At 48.7% G+C, this 16,815-nt stretch overlaps 1 protein-coding gene across 1 annotated transcript; it reads right to left on the bottom strand.

Moving 5' to 3' along the window:
• Positions 1–9,327: 9,327 nt before the first annotated feature.
• Positions 9,328–15,152, bottom strand: CD177 (CD177 molecule). The gene is made up of 9 exons (XM_041734557.1): positions 15,101–15,152; positions 14,886–15,026; positions 14,352–14,537; positions 13,307–13,426; positions 12,989–13,105; positions 11,236–11,376; positions 10,377–10,562; positions 10,109–10,243; positions 9,328–9,851 (listed from the first exon to the last, which is right to left on the bottom strand). The coding sequence occupies exons 1-9, from the start codon at positions 15,150–15,152 to the stop codon at positions 9,694–9,696; spliced, it is 1,236 nt and encodes a 411-aa protein (XP_041590491.1). The 3' UTR covers positions 9,328–9,693.
• Positions 15,153–16,815: the final 1,663 nt, after the last annotated feature.

The following is a 16,815-nucleotide window of genomic DNA, read 5'->3' as shown; positions in this document are numbered from 1 at the left end:
CACCTGCACCCCGATGTTTATAGCAGCAATGTCCACAATAGCCAAACTGTGGAAGGAGCCTCAGTATCCATCAAAAGATGAATGGATAAAGAAGATATGGTTTATGTATACAATGGAATATTCCTCAGCCATTAGAAACGACAAATACCCACCATTTGCTTCAATGTGGATGGAACTGGAGGGTATTATGCTGAGTGAAGTAAGTTAATCGGAAAAGGACAATCATTATATGGTTTCACTCATTTGGGGAATATAAAAAATAGTGAAAGGGATTAGAGGGGAAAAGAGAGAAAATGAGTGGGAAATATCAGAAAGGAAGACAGATCATGAGAGACTCCTAACTCTGTGAAACGATCAAGGGGTGGTGGAAAAGGAGGTGGGCAGGGGGTTGGTGCGACTGGGTGATGGGCACTGAGGGGGGCACCTGACGGGATGAGCACTGGGTGTTATACTATATGTTGGCATATCGAACTCCAATAAAAAAAATATACAAAAATGAAATGGTTAAAAAAAGAATCACAAAGAAAGCGGAAAATGGTTCAACAAAAGAAAAAAATGTGGTAAAATGTTACACTTTGGAACTAAGGAAAGGATACAGATATTTTTTGTATTATTTTCCCAACTTTTCTAGATGTTCAAAAATCACACTAGAAAGTTGAAAACATAGGGAGATGTGTAAGAAAGTGACTTGCTACATCAGGGGTCATGGAAGGTGGCATCTGGACATACAAAGACTAGAGGAAACATCATCACAGGAAGAGAGAACAGTAAGTGCAGAGACCCTGGGGTAGGAATTAGTCAAGTATGTTTAAGAAGCATAACAAAATCTAGCTTAATGGATATCTTTCAACAAGAAGGAGAATGGTAGGAAATGCAGTTGAATGGGTTGGTAGAGTCTGCAGCATGTAGAACCTATAAGGACTTTAGCCTTTATTCTCCAACTTACTCACTGGAGGGATTCAAGCCTGAGAATGACATGGCCTGTGTTTTCAAAGTTTTTTTTTTTTGGATTCCGTGTGTAGTAGAGATACACTGTAGAGAGGCAGAGGGGACCAGTAAGGAGATTGTTGCAATTTAATCCAGGTGAGAGACACAGGTGTGTTGGACCAGAGTGGCACTGGTGGCAGTGGTGACAAGTGGTCTGACTCTGGGTATACATTGAAGATGGAGTCAAATAGGATTTTTCTGGCAGGTAGTATGTGAAATGCAAGAGAAACAGAGGAGTAGGGATGACTCCAAAGCTGTTAGACTAAGTAGCTGGAGGAAGTAAGCAGCCATTTGTCCTGAAATGAAGACAGAAAGAGGAACAGTCTTGGGGTGGAGGTGGGAAGAGGTGAGGAAGGATATTAGGAGCTTAACTTTGGGTATGCTAAATCTGAGCTTATTGGACATCCAAATAGTGATGATAAATTGATATTTGGATATATGTGGCTTGAGAGGTCTTGGCTGGAGATAGAAATGTAGTAATTATCAGCATGTAGGTAGTATTGTATTTAAAGCCTTAAGATGGGATTTTAGCATGAAGTGTGAGTGAGGGTGGGAAGTAAAGAAGAGAGGACTGAGAACCAAGCCTCAAAGAACTCCCAGGTCTAGAGGGTGGGAAGATGACAAACATGACAAAACAGTGGAGACTTCCAGAGAGCAACTGGAGAAGCAGGAGGAAAGCCATGTGTGCTGATAGGTAAACATGTACCAGTCTAATTCAAGTAAGATGAATGCTGAGAATTAGACATTAGATTAGCAACACGGAGACTACCTTTCAAGGAATTTTGCCAAAAAGGGATGGAAGGTTTAGGAAGGAGTGGAATCAAGATAGGATATATATATTATTTTAATACGGTGAGAGAATTGGTAGCATGTTTGCATTCTGATGAGAATGAGTTGATATAAGGGAAAACTGAGCTCACCTGACAACATCCCAATCTGAGTGGCAAAAATCCAAGAAGGAGAAAGACATCTAATGACCTACCCATGTGGGCAGCTCTTCCCCACCTTCCCCTCCCCACTTTTGGGTGCAAGAGATACAGCCTCTTCCTCATCCCTTCCAGAAGCCATGGCATTATAGACTTTGATCATGTCTATGCTCCTGACTAATGCACATCAGATTGAATGGAGTCTGTCCCAAATAGAGTCATACTGAGAATGAGCCAAAAACACTGTATCACCCTTGGCCAGAAAGTACTACAGGGACAGACCTGATGACAACTGTGATTCCTGAGTAGTCACCTCCCTTGGTATAACTGGCCTCCAGACTGGTGTTAGGAAGGGAAGCTGGAACCTCTGAATGTGAGGTGGAAGCCTTCAGGATGGATGGGAGCCTGTGTCCAATCCTGCTGCCTCCATCCTGGCGATGTTGAGTCTCCTTCAGGTGAAGCTGGCATCCTTTGTCATAGAGCTAAGCACACACCTGACTCAGGAGTTGGAGGAGCTGAAGGAAGGTGCAGGACAAGATGAGCCAGCAGAAGAGCAACATCTGGGGGTTAGCCACAGAAGTGCCTGCCTGGATCAGATTTTTTTTAAGATTTTATTTATTTATTTATTTATTTATTTATTTATTTATTTATTTGGGGGGGGGTCAGAGAGAGAGAGAGAGAGAGAGAGAGAGAGAGAGAGAAATAAGAGTTTTATTATTGAATAAGCATTAAACCAGAATGTGATATGCACCACATTTGACACTCTAAGAAATTGCACAGAGAAAGCTCAGCCCCTTACATAGCCAGGCAGATGCTACTCATTACATACATGTTGTAGTCTGAACACTAATCAAGTAAGAGCACTTGACAGTACCATTTGTCACACATAGTTCATCCTAAATTAGCCTGGTGATTGGGGGTGACCATCTGTGCTAGTTAATTGGTTTTATCAAGGAAAAGTAAACTCATATCTTTTTTAAGACTTTACTTATTTATTTAAGAGAGAGAGAGCATGAGCAGGGGGAGGGGAAGAGGGAGAAGCAGACTCCCTGCTCAGCAGAGGGCTTGATCCCAGGACCCAGGAAACATGACCTGAGCCCAACGCAGATGTTTAACTGAATGAGCCACCCAGGCATCCCTAAACTTCTCATATCTTTATGACTGAAGGTAGTTCTACAAAGCTAGTATGAGGTGCCATCACCTAAGTTAGGCTCCTACCCTTTCCCAGAAACTGGGAAGGGACACCTGGATGGCTCAGCAGGTGGGAATCTGCTTTTCACTCAGGTCATGATCCTAGAGTCCCAAGATTGAGCCCCAATCTGCTTCTCCCTCTGCCCCTCTGCCTGCTCATGCTCTCTCTCTCTCTCTCTCTCTCTCTCTCTCTCTCTATTTTCTGTCTCTCTCTATCTAAAATAAAAAAATCTTTGAAGGAATAAAAAGAAACTAAGAAATAATCTGGGGGCACCATCTTTCTTGCTGATTCTATTTCAAAGAGATGGATTCCCATGTCATTGAGAAAGACATCCCCGAGTTATAAAGGGGGCAATAGGCCTATTTAGATGTTTTCAAGATTTACATACATCTCAAAGGGACAGAGAAAGCATTTACTTACAATTACATATTTCCTAAAGAAAATATTTCTGAAAAAAAAGGGGGGATCTCTTTCCCTTTTTGCACCAGGGAAAACTAATTTTCCTTTCTTTCTCAATTTGTATTTACCCTTTCGGGGGTGATTGCAGGAAAGAAGTGTCATGCCAAATGCTACAAAACTAGCCTGAGGAATGCCTGGCAGCATGTTGGTGACCTTGGTAAAGGCAACTTAACGAAAGGGGAAGATGGAGAGATGATCAGGTGAGTGGAAGGTGAACGAGTAGAAGAAAATAATGGTATCCAGAGACTGGAAGACACTTGTCTGAGAAGAGAAGGGGCAGTACAAGGAGTGCAAGACCAACAAAGTGATTTTTTTTCAATGAGTGGCTTCAGAGAATGTGTACGATGCGGAAACAGCTGATGCAGATGGGGAAGTGGAAGGCTGCCTCAGCCACCATTGCCCTGAGAAGTACCTTCTTTGGGGAATTTCTTGGGGCAATGGCCCTTTTAGGTTCTTTAAGGTTCAAGTCTGCAGTATAAATAACAGTGAAGGTTTAGGCTCAGGGTCAAGGCTCAGCCTTGTCAGGGTTGGGTATTGGTTATAAGAAGATATTCATGGTCAGAACATGGGCTTGGATGGGGTGAGAGTTAAGGAACTTGTGATTCTGAGATCAGATTAGAGGTCAGTGTCCAGAGGACAGAGGCTGATCTTCAGATACTATAAAACCTGAACTTCATTCTGTCTCTTTCTATTTCTCCTTCTCCATTCCATAACTAAGTTTCTTTTGCTCCTATATTTAATGTTTCTTTCTCCTTCTTCCTCTCTTTCTGCCTCTCTCTTTTCCTTAAAGATGAGGGAGACAAGAAAGGGGTTAAGGAAAATTGTCTCTCTCACCATTACTTTTGCAACTCATGCCTGCAGAACTTAAACAGCTTTAAAAGTTGGTTCTTTGTTGGTTGAAATTGACTTTAGACCCAACATGAATAATTTAGAAATCAAATGAGCATAATCTGGCTCAAGTCTCTGCAAATAAATGAAATCTAAATTCCAATTCCTTTTTCTTCTGGAGTAGCTCCAGTAACTCCCTGGAGTAGTTCTTTTTTTTTTTTTTTTTTTTTTCCCCAGTGGATCAGTCACTTGTATTCGATTTTTTAAATCTTGTGACTGGTTTCACAAATACAATTGGGCAAAAACCTTACTCCTGTAAGGGGAAATCAGACCTGACTAATCCTCATGCTGGCACTAAAAGAAGAATTACATGTTTGTAAGTGCAGATACAGTTAAATACCATAATAGTAGGGACAATAAAGGATCAGCCACAGAGGAAATAGCTATAACTTACAAAAAGGACAAACCATTAAAAACGCGCAAAAGAATTATGCTAGAAACTAACCTAGCCTTCTCCCACTAAAGTCTTCCAGTTGGAAATATCAAAATATTCTTCTAAAATAATTTCTAGGTGATTATATTTAGAAATTAATGACAGTAAGAGCATCTGTCCCAAACCCAGCACACTTTTTACAGAGCATCTTATAATTTCCAATAGAAGAGTCACAGTGCAGAACTATGGGTTTTAGAAAAAAACCCATGTCTCCCTCTGTACATACTTATTTGGAAAGGGCCACTTGGCTTGTCACTGGGCCCAAGGTGGAATCTGGATGCCAGGTGCACTGGACTAAATATGTGTGTCCCATCCCGCAATTCATATGTTAAAACCCTAATCCTAGTATGAAGGTGTTTGACCTTGAAGCCTTTGAGAGATAAAATTAGATCATAAGGGTGGAGTTCTTGTGAATGGGATTAGCACCCATAGTGGTCTGGGTTCTCCAGAAAAACAGGACCAATAGGATGTATATAGATATATAGAACGAAATTTATTATGAAGAATTGGTTTATACAATTATGGGGGCTAAGAACCCTCATGATCTGCTGTCTGCAAGCTGGAGGCCCAGGGAAGTAGGTGGTGTCATTCTTTTATTTATTTGTTTGTTTGTTTGTTTAGAGAGTGGGGGAGGGGCAGAGGGAGCAGGAGACAGAGGCTTTAAGCAGGCTCCATGCTCAGTGCTCAGCCCATCTCCGTCTCACAACCCTGAAATCATGATCTCAGCTGAAATCAAGAGTCGGATGCCTGACTGAACCACCCAAGAGTCCCAAGGTGATGTCCTTCTGATGCAAACCTCGGGCCTAAGAACCAAGGAGCCAGTGGTGTAAATCCCAGTCCAAATCCAAAGGCCAGATAATTAAAGGGCTGATGTTGGAGGGCAGAAGAAGACAGAAGTTACAGCTGAAGCATAGAGCATATCCCTCCTTCTTCCACCTTTTTATTCTATTTGGGCCCTCAGCAGATTGGAAGAGGCCCACTTGCATTGGTGTGGGCCATCTTTGCTCAGTTCACCAATTCAAATGCTATTCTCTTCTGGAAACAGCCTCACAGTAAACCCATAAATAATGTTTTACTAGCTATGTGGGCATCCCTGAGCCCAGTCAAGTTGAAGATTAAATCAACCACCACAGGGGCACCTGGGTGTCTCAGTGGTTGAGTATCTGCCTTTGGCTCAGGTCATGATACTGGGGTCCTGGGATCAAGTCCTGCATCAAGCTCCCCACTGGGAGACTGCTTCTCCCTCTGCCTATGTCTCTGCCTCTCTGTATCTCACGAATGAATAAATAAAATCTTTAAAAATCAAACAGCGGCACCTGGATGGTTCAGTGGTTGAGCATCTGCCTTCAGCTCAGGGCGTAGTCCTGGAGTCCTGGGATCGAGTCCCACATCGGGCTCCCTACATGGGGCCTGCTTCTCCCTCTGCCTGTGTCTCTGCATCTCTCTCTCTCTCTCTCTCTCTCTCTCTCTCTCCCTCAGTCTCTCTCTGTCTCTCATAAATAAATAAGTAAATCTTTTTAAAAAATAAAAATAGAACTCAATCAATCAACCATCATAGCACTCTTTTGGAACCAGTTAGCTTTCCTTTGGCCACGTGAAGCTACAATGAGAAATATCCCGTCTGTAGCCCACAAGAGGGCATCCTGATCTTGAACTCCCAGCCTCCAAAACTGTGAGAAATAAACTTCAGTTGCTGATAAGCCATGGTATTTTGTTGTAGAAGGTCAAACTGACAAAGTCACCGAGCCACGAACACCAAGGGCACTGTGACCTGAAATACATATCACATACTGGGTGCAAACTACCAAACCGTGATGCTGGGTGTGCACAGCAACATCCATCATCCATGGAAAATATGTGTATGGGATCAGACTCAAGTGGGAATGGAAGATACAGGCATACACCTCAGATGGTTCAGATACCCATGGCACCTGTTCCTGATGCTTTCCCCTCCACCTATACCTATGGGCTCATGGATATTCCCTGTGATCTGTTTATAGAAAAGGGAAACAACAGACCAGGTTTATGAACAGATCTGTATGATGGGATGGTGCCAGGCAATGTATAGATACTGGGTTAGCACTGCATCCATGTGGCCCTGAAGGAGCGATGTAGGGAATTTCTTCAGGTGGTGAAACTTCAGGGGTCCACCTTGTGGGAGAGATGGATGTCCTTAGGTCCACTTATGCATGGATCCATATGAGCAACCTGATCAAGGACTTGGAAAGAATAAAAGTATAAAGAAAAAAAAGAAAAGAGTAAAAGTATAAAATGAAGACAGGGAGGATATGTAGATGGTCCTCTGGAGGTAGACACAGAGTGTGAAGGTGTTCATGACCCACGCTGATGCCCACCAGAACACATGCAGTGAGGAACAGCCGCGTGATGTGGGCTGGAGTGGAAGCTCCACATGGTTTACAACAAATGGGCTAACTCTGCAAGGCTGACCAGGCTGTTGACTATACTCAGTGCCCAAACCAACAGAGGCAGAGGCCATTCTAAGCCCATTATGGTGTTGGTCTACAGCAGGACTACACAAGGTGTGCCCCATCATGAAGAGGACTGAGCTTTATCCTCACAGGAATATACACATGCCTGAATCCACATGCGTGGGTTCCCATTCACCTTCCTTAGACACCCAATGCTTCTGTCAACAGTGCCATTTAGGAACTTAGAAAATGTCTTTTGTATTGTTACGGTGTCCCATGAGGAAGTGGGGTAATTAACTCGCAGTCATGGAGCTCACCAATCTTCCCAGGTGTCCCATTAGATGGAGACAGTTAGCTTATTAGGGTGATAGAATGGCCCCTGATGGCACTGGATGAGAGATGGTACCCTGGTATCCATCAGGAATGTAGGTCTTAAATCGGTAGTCAGTCTACTGTGCCACATCCCCTATAGCCAGAATGCAAGAATCCATGAAACTCCAGGAGAATAAGGGAGAGCCCCTCCCACTACTGTACCCAACAAACCACTTCTGGTCTCTTTGACCTTGAGATTAGGTGGGTGAAGAACCCATCATAATTCTAGTCAACTGGAAGCCACTTCATCCCAGTCATTTTGTGCTTCCCCACGTGGCTATAACAGAAAGCAAAAAGTAGGAGCATCCTGCTAATCACCAGATGGAGCGTGACTGCCAGAGGGAGGTTGAGTCACCGGATCAGGGAGGACTATGTTTGGAAGCCAGGTGAGGTGTAAGGGGTACATCTTCATATTTCCATGGCCAGTGGCCCTGCTCCATGCAAAACTACAGACACTCAATAAAGATCATCAAACACCCACACCTCATAAGAACGAAGATTTGTGTCACACAATTGCTTAGACTAGGTGTTGGCAGGTAGTAAGATGATATGGAATGGGTGGGGTAAGGCGCCAGTTCTGGTTACCACTGGCTACACATCCAGGACCTTTGCAGCCTTGTTTTTACATTATTTTCTTCCCCATCTTCCTCTCACCATGGCATATGAAGAACTGGTCATCACTGTGGGCATCCAACTCATTATCATTAGCATGCCATGTTGTTGCTGTGATTAAGTAATGGATGGGAATTGTGTATCTTCTATACCGAGGACTCTGGTTTTCATCTGGACAAGGGAAGGGGGTAGATGTGAGCAGGAAGAGGGTGGACCGGGCGGGACACCTGGTGTCCTCCCCTTGCTCTGTGCTGTGGGTGGCAGATCTTTGGGGCTGCATCGGTGGGGCAACTGCCTGCCCTCCAGCTATGTTCCAGAGGAGCCCCAACTAGCAGACAAGAGGGAGGACTCTGAGTAACACTGGGGTGATAATTCCCTAGCAACCTCCCTACGGTGTAGGCTGGGTGGCCTTTTCAGCCTGAAATCAGAGCACCTACCAGGCAGCCCTCTGAAAACCTCACCCACGTACCCTTCCCCCTACAGATTCCAATAATAGTAAAGACTTTTCCTCACCTTTCTTGGGCCCAGAATGGTTACAAAGACCAAGAAAATCAGCCTCGAGAAACTGCAAAATCTCTTCTTTCTCTATTCCTCACAAACCCTATGTCAAGTTTCTCGGGTAGGATGAGTCCCCCTTGGGTAGGAGTCCCTGCTAAGAGAGAGGTCTCATCGGTGGTGTGATGGTGTGACACCACCTCCCAGATCATGGTGATGTCCACGTACCTTTAGCCCGAGCATCCTGGAGGCTCTGCTACCCTCCAAGGTGGAATGGGGACATGCACCTGAACAGTGAAGGAAGGTCCTGAGATGGCGAATCTCTCACTGGGCTCCTCTTATCCCCATGCCAGATCTCTGCATGTCCTGCCCTCCCCTCACAGAGAAATCTCAGCATTCAGGGAAAGGACGATGTCTTTTTTTTTTTTTTTAAGATTTCATTTATTTATTCATGAGAAACACAGAGAGGCAGAGACATAGGCAGAGGGAGAAGCAGGCTCCCTCTAGGGAGCCCGACACAGGACTCAGTCCCAGCACCCCGGGATCACAACCTGAGCCAAAGGCAGACGCTCAACCACTGAGCCACCCAGGAGCCCCAAGGACGATATCTTTATCATCAGACACCTGTGACCACTGCTTAACTATCCCCTCACCCAGAGGGCAAGTTCAGCTGCCCCCAGATGCCTCCACTTGTTGTTATCAGGCCATGAAGTATCTGGATGTACCAGGGGATGGCAATTCATGGAGAGGACAAGGAAACAAATTCAGTGTCCAAGGCTGTTTGTTCATGAAATCAGAGGGAAGGTTAGTTTAGGGGTCAGCAAGGAGCTAAGAGCCATAGGGAAGTGAGGTCAGCAGAGAGGCATCCCACACCAGGGGCTAGGGATAGCTCAAGCCCCATCATTTGTGTAGGGACCTCCCCAGTCTGGAGAACTGGGTCCGGCTCTTCTTAGAGTCCTCCATCACAGAGAAGACCCCAATTGTCCGGGCATGATTCAACAAGGAGCTGGAACCTTGGGTCATGCAGCCCTGAATGTCCAATGCAGAATATATCCCACCTAGAGAGTGAGTCGAAGAGGTTTCAAAGGACAGCACGCTTAAAGTCCGAAGACCCAGGAATCCAGGATCCCCCCAGGGACCCTCAGATCTAGAGACCCTGCTTAATCCCCTCCTTCCTCAGACCCAGAAATCGAGTTCCCAGCTACCCCCCCCCCTTCAAACCCTTGAGTCAGGGCCTCAAGAACCCTCCCACCTCAGAACCAGTGAATCCAGGCCCCCAACCCTGCATTCTTGGGACCTGGCCATCAGCACTCACCTTCCCGGAGAGTAATGTAACCACTATAACAGTGAGTGGTGCCACTGGGGCATGTAACTTTTTCTGGGTTTTCTGGGCAGGATCCAAAGATCTGCAGACAGACGGGACACTGCAAATCTCCCGGGGCAGGGGCAGCTGAAAAGTAGAGAGAAGGTGAGGGTCGAAAGCTCTGCTCCTTGCTGTAACCACCCCCCTCTATCCCTGGGGTCCCTGTGTCTCCCCACGGCTCAGTGTTCCTGGTCCCACCCAACCCACTGGGATTCCATACCTGAACGAGGGAGAGAGTTCAACAGGACACTGGTACTGCTGGCCCTGTTGCATCTGTCGGAGGAGCAGAAATGGGCATAGGAGGCCACCAGTACTCCAGGGGGGGCCGAGTGTATGGTGATAGTTGGGGCATCCTGTGTCCTGCCCTTGCTGCAACCTTTGCTTCCTACTATGATTGATTTGTGTCCTGAGGGGCGAGAGAGCAAAAGCTGGGCTGGGGCAGGGGGATCTTATGATCGAGGCAGAGCCAGGGACTACCCAACCCTCAGCAGGCAGGTGGAGGGTGAGCGCAGATGCCTGATTTCTAGGGCACAGTGAGTGTAGGGGGATGGCTGGGGACCAGAGCCAGCTCTGCCATCCATCGGTTCTCCCTCAAACGTCACTTGCTCCAGCAGCTTCCCCGGCCACCTGCTTTTAAGCCTGGCAAACTTTACCTAGTTCTCCCAACCTCTTTCCCCTCGGAGTGGCTCTTTTCTTCACATCTGCACCTTACTCTGTTTTGTCTGTATTTTTTGCTGCCTCCCCACTGGCATGTACAGCTGGAGGAAGGCAGACTCAAGGTGTCCATGGTGCCTATGACAGTGCTTGACACACAGCAGATGCTCAGTAAATCTCAGATGAAATTAGTGAGGTTACTCTGTGCTAGGTGTTTTCAGCCCTCTGCGCACAGACTATGACAAGCACCTGGCAAGGTAGGTACTATTACTGCTGTCATTTCACCCCATTTCCAGAAGGGGGAACCAAGCCCCAGAAAGAGGAAGACCTGAGCTTAGAATGTGAGGCATGAGGGGAATGTGGCAGGAAATTCAGGGGACAGGACCCAGGATGGGGACACTTGGGACCCCGAGCAGCCCACGTACCTACGTCGATGAGCAGAAGTGTTTCCTGACACACCTCCCCAATGTTACAAAGCTCGTAGTTATTTGGGGTCCACTTGATGGGTGTCTGAGACAGATGTTGACGGCTGTGCAACATGATCCCCCGTTGACAGGTCAGAAAAGCTAGGGAGGAGTTGGTATGTATGGGTCCATGTAAGCCAGGGAATCAGCCATGTCTCTCCCTCTGGATCCCATACTTGAGAAGGTGGCCATGTTCTTGGGTCATTCTCCAGGTGATCTGGCCACAGAGTCCCCCAATCTCAGATTTAGAAGGGACCTTGGAAGTTGGGGTCTCATCCCCATTCTTTACCCTGTTTTTGCCTGAACACCTTGGAGAGCCTTTCTCGATGATCCTTAAGGAAGAGCCCTCCTCCCTTTGGGTGTGACAGGTATAATGGCTCTTCTTTCGCCTGAGTCAAACTCTACTTCCCTTACCCATCTGGATGAGGAGGGTAGCCAGCCACCATATATTTCCATATTTTCTTTTTTTCTAAGATTTGTTTCTTTATTTGAGAGGGAGAGAAAGAGGGGAGCGGCTGAAGGAGAGGGAGAGAAACACAAGCATACCCCGCTGCTAAGCATGGGGCCCGACGTGGGGCTCAATCCACAACCCTGAGATCACGACCCAAGCTAAAACCAAGAGTCGGATGCTCAACCCACCGTACCACCCAGGCGCCCCCACCATATATTTCTTTTCACTGGAAACCCTGTGTTCCAGGCCAAAATACTCAAATGCCTAGTGTGCACTGAGCATCTACTATGTGCCTGGCTATACTGGTTGTTTTCCACGGACTAGCTCATGTAAGCCTCCTAGGGAGCTCCCTTCACCCGGATTACCTCATTTCCTCACAGCAACCTCCAGTGTAGGTGGCATAATCATCATCACCCCACCAGCAAGTTGGGAAATAGAGGCAGAGACTGGTTTAGGAGCTTGCCCTGTGTCCCACCATAAGTAATTGGCAGGGCTGAGCTCAGAACACAGGTGTTCCGTCTCCTCGAGGTGGGTGCTGACCATCCTCGGCTACCTGGGGCCAAGGTATTGAGCCCTTGGGAGTCAATTTGAAAACCATGAGCCTAGATCTTCTCTTCAGCCTTCACGTGGCCAGCAGGGATGGTTTCCTAGACGCAGAAGCACCCAGGCTGGTAAGGAGGCATCCACAAGCACGCAACCTCCACCAGCCCCAAGAGGGAGGCCTGCTCATCTCCCCACTACACAGATGACACAACCACGCTCTGCTGTCTGCTCCAAGGCTCGTCCCACTTCACGCCTCCTCCCCCCTCCCCCGCCTCGCCCCCACTTCCCTATCTTGGTCAATGGCATCTCCTCTCTTGCAGCTGCTCTGGTAAAATATTGCCATCATTTTTTGGCAACTGCCTTCCTCTTGGGTTGCACCCATCAGGAAGTCCTGTGGCTTCAGCCCCAAAATACCACCAGGACCTGCCAGCTTCTCACCATCTCTACTGCTTCCCCCAGGGCCAAGACCACTGGCCCTCACCTGCTTCCCCCTGATTTCCCAGCCCCACCCCCAGCAGCCAGGGGGATCCTCATTAGGGGTAAGTTTATTCATGTAGCTCCTCTGCTCGGAAGACTCCATAAGGTCCCCATCCTTCTCAGCATAAAATTCCTAGAATTTAAAGTGACTGTAAAGGCTCCGGAATCTGGCTTAAATAAACATTCAGATTGCTAGTGGGTCCTCCAGCCCCAGGCTGTGCTTTTTGTGGCCCTGACACTCACCATTAGGCCTGCAGTCCTCACTCACTTTGATGGACCCAATTTCCTGAGTCCCATTAAGCAGATCGCAGCCTGGTTGGGATGTGCATCCTTGGACTCTCAGAATTTGGAAGATATTCCCTGTAGACGGGGGCAGGGAGGGAGTAAGGGAGACATTGCTGGCACTACCTCGCCCTCGGGAGAGGCGCAGCTCTGGGAAGCCAGGGCCACCTTCCTCAGGTCCCAGCTTCTGTCCTTCACCAGAGAACCAGATCTTGGTCTTCAGACCCCCCCAATTCCACCATTTCAGCACCCCATGGGGGACCTGCTGTCCTGGCTCACCTCCTCTGATCCAGACTGCCCCACGGTAGCAGTGTGTGCTCCCAGCTGGGCAGGCCAGCTCTGTTGCAGATTCACAGTCTTCTGTAGACAAGCAGACTGGACATCGCAGGGAGCCCGGGCCTGGGTAAGTGAGAGAAGGCTCTGGATTCAGATGGAAGCCAGCTTTCCCTCACCCCCAATCCTGCTTTGCTGGTCCCAAGAAGCAACCTCCCCAGTCTCCCACAAACACGTTCTCCTTGGCTCCTCTCTTGCAGGCACACCAGGGAATCGGGGACAGGTGGCAAGGGAGAGAGCAACGGGGGAGGGGAGGGACAGGAGAACTTTGGACGGGCACCTAGGCTGGGGCACCGGCGGGGCGAGGTTGGGGAGGGGTGCCCTGGGAGGAACCAGTGAGTTCACTTGCAGGTTCCCTGAAACACCAGACCCTGGTGTCCACAAATCATTCCAAAGAGTAAAGGAAACACAACACATTGCCCCAAACTTGATTTGTGATACCAGCAAGGATAGGAGTATAGTCCATGTACTGTAATAATGTTGTGTGGTAACAGACGGGAGCTATATTTGTGGTGAGCACAGCATAACATACACAGCTGTCCAATCACTGTGCTGTATGCGTGAAACTAATGTCCCATTGTGTGTCAACCAGACTCAAATAAAACTAAAGAAAAAGAAGTTATAGGTTAATTTCACTTTGGAAGAGGAATCGCCAAAACCCTAAACAAAACATGAGCGAATCAAATTCTAAATAGAAAAAGGAGGAGGTGGAGGAGGAGAAGAAGAAGAAAAGAGCATGCACCAGGTTAGGGCCATGCTACAGTCTAAGCTAGGTGTAGGAAATGAGTGTGGTTTGCTGCTCAGTGACCAACAGAAGAAGGGGTGCTGAGGGAGGAGGTCCCAGGGAGAGTGGACAGGGAGGGAGGAGGGAAGAGGGATCTAAATGGATGCTGCCTCTGTGCTCACTTCCACTCCTCAGCCCTGCTGCACCCCTGCCCCTGACAGCTCCTTCTCTTCCCTTCTGCCTCCACCTCCCAACCTCCCCTTATACCTGTGGTGGAGGGCAGGGACCAGAGTGGGAGGGTGGTGGACAGGCTGTTGCAGTTGTCTTTCTCCCGGCACACGTGGGTGTAGGAGAGGATGGAGAGGCCAGGGCCTGCCCTGTGCTCCCTGATGAGGACATCCTGATCCGCCGCCGCAGTGCAGCCCTTGCTGATCACCACATTCACTTGGGGTCCTGCACCGAGAGAGAGGCAGACCCTAGACTCCTGAGTCTAAGGGAGGAGGGGCTGAGGGCCTGGACTCCTGCATCTGAGGGAAGAGGGGCTGGGGGCCTGGACCCCTGGGTCTGAGGGAGGAAGGGGCTGGGGATCAGGACTCCGGGGTCCTAGAGGGAAAGTCTGCATGGTGGTCTAGGGTGAGAGGCTGGAGAGGTGACTGGGTGCTCCAAGGGCTGTTCCTGCTGAGGAGAGGAACAGGGGGGCTTCTGAGTCCCTACAACAGAGTACAGTAGGACTGGACAGGGAGGGATGTCTCTCCTGAAGACGGTGGAAGTTGAGCATGGGGCCCACAGGGCCCTTCTTACCATTCTCAATGAGGATAAGTGTGTCTTGGCAACCCCAGCCATCTTCACATGACTCCTGGCCAGCCGTCCACTCAAGGGGCAGTTCCAACACATCTCTCAAAGAATTATGTGTCCCCGACTGACAGGTCAGGGCCTGCACTCCTGAGATGGGAAGAGAAATCCATCTGAGCCCATCCTCTAGGAAAACACCCTCCCAGGTTGGGGTCCTCACTCACGGGGCAGCATGAGGGTCACGCCCAGGAGAGCCAGCTGCAGGGCAGGGCTCATGATGAGGGCAGCTGGAACTCTTGCTCCTGGGCTTTCTCCCGGGTACCCAGACCTTTTATATCTTGCCAGAAAAAGGAAGGAGGGAGAGCCTTGATAGAGGAAGTCTGGGCCCAGCCTGAGTCTCACTGGATAAATCGGGTCCTCCTTCCTTCCCTGGACCCAGGAGTCCAGGACCCCTGACCGCCCCCACCCCCAGCAGTTAGAAACATCGCAGACCCCAGGCCCCATTGGTCCAGCTCTCGAGCCCCCTTTCCTCCTGAGGCCCACTAGGCAGGTGTCCACCCCCATGCTGTTTCAGGGTAGTATGGCAAGGCAGTTGCCTCACACCAGTCTGGCACCTTCTGGCCCCAGGTGGGGATATGGCCCAACTACCTGTGATGACATTGTGTGGTGGCCCCTGTGGGCACTGACAACTCCCTGCTCTAACCTCTGCCTGCCATGGATTCTTGCTCCTCATTTATCTCTTTCCTTCTTGCATTGCTTGCCATTTTATTCCCTCTCCCCACCCTGATGTTCCCTCCTGCTTTCTCTTCCTCTGTTGTCCCCACTCCAAGCCCAATCCAGGCCCCAGACTTTATTTTTTTTAAGATTTTATTTATTTATTTGAGAGAAAGCATGAGCAAGAGAGAGAAAGCACAGGAGCAGAGGCAGAGGGAGAAGCAGGCTCCTCTGCTGAGCAGGGAGCTAGACATAGAGCTAGATCCCAGGACCCTGAGATCATGACCTGAATTGAAGGCAGATGCTTAACCAGCTGAGCCACCCAGGCGCCCCACCACCACCAGGCCACCAGGGAACTGAAGTTCCAGGCTGGGGAGAGAGGTGATTGTGGAAAATGAATCTCTGTCAAAGACGGGATATTCCTGGGCAGCCCCAGTGGTACAGAGGTTTAGCGCCGCCCGCAGCCCGGGGTGTGGTCCTGGAAACCCAGGATGGAGTCCCACGTCGGGCTCCCTGCATGAAGCCTGCTTCTCCCTCTGCCTGTGTCTCTGCCTGTGTGTGTGTGTGTGTGTGTGTGTGTGTGTGTGTGTGTGTGTGTGTGATGAATAAATAATTTAAAAAAAAAAAGACAGGATGAAGAGCAGGTGATGTGAAAGTAAGTGACTGAACTGGATCAGGGGAGGCCTCCCAGAGGAGGTGACCTGTGAGGTCACAGGTGACCTGTGAGCTAAGACTGAATGAAAAGAAAGTGCTAGTTATGGAAGCTATGCGGGCAGGCATTCCAAGCAGAGCGAAGAGCAGGTGCAAAAGCCCTGAGGTGGGACCACTCCTGGCTTATGTAAGGATTAGAAAGCAGGTGACTCGGCTGCAGAGAAGGAAGGGGGAAGTGATGGGTGTTGAGAGTGGAGAGGCTGGCAGGGGCCTGACAGCGCAGGCCTGAGTCAGGATATCCAGGCAACTCTCCTGTGCGTCCCACATATTTCAAGGGGCAAATGCAAGGCTGGGCATGGAGCTATTTAGTAAAAAGCTTACAGTTGTAGGTATGTGAAACTCTGTTTGCTACCAGGCTGGTCCATAGCTCCGTGATTATGTAGCCTTGGGTCATTCACTTCGCCTCTCCCAATAGCCTCATCCTCCTCTGTAAAGTATGAGTGATGATGATCAATACATCGTGGGCTGCTCATGGGCCTTGAAGCTGGGAGGTGGGGGTCCATTTGAGAAGGAC

The sequence above is a fragment of the Vulpes lagopus genome, chromosome 2 (assembly GCF_018345385.1).
Source record: "Vulpes lagopus strain Blue_001 chromosome 2, ASM1834538v1, whole genome shotgun sequence".
Taxonomy (NCBI): Eukaryota; Metazoa; Chordata; class Mammalia; order Carnivora; family Canidae; genus Vulpes; species Vulpes lagopus.
Note: the sequence above shows the minus strand (reverse complement) of the source record. Positions and strands in the feature narration are given on the sequence as shown.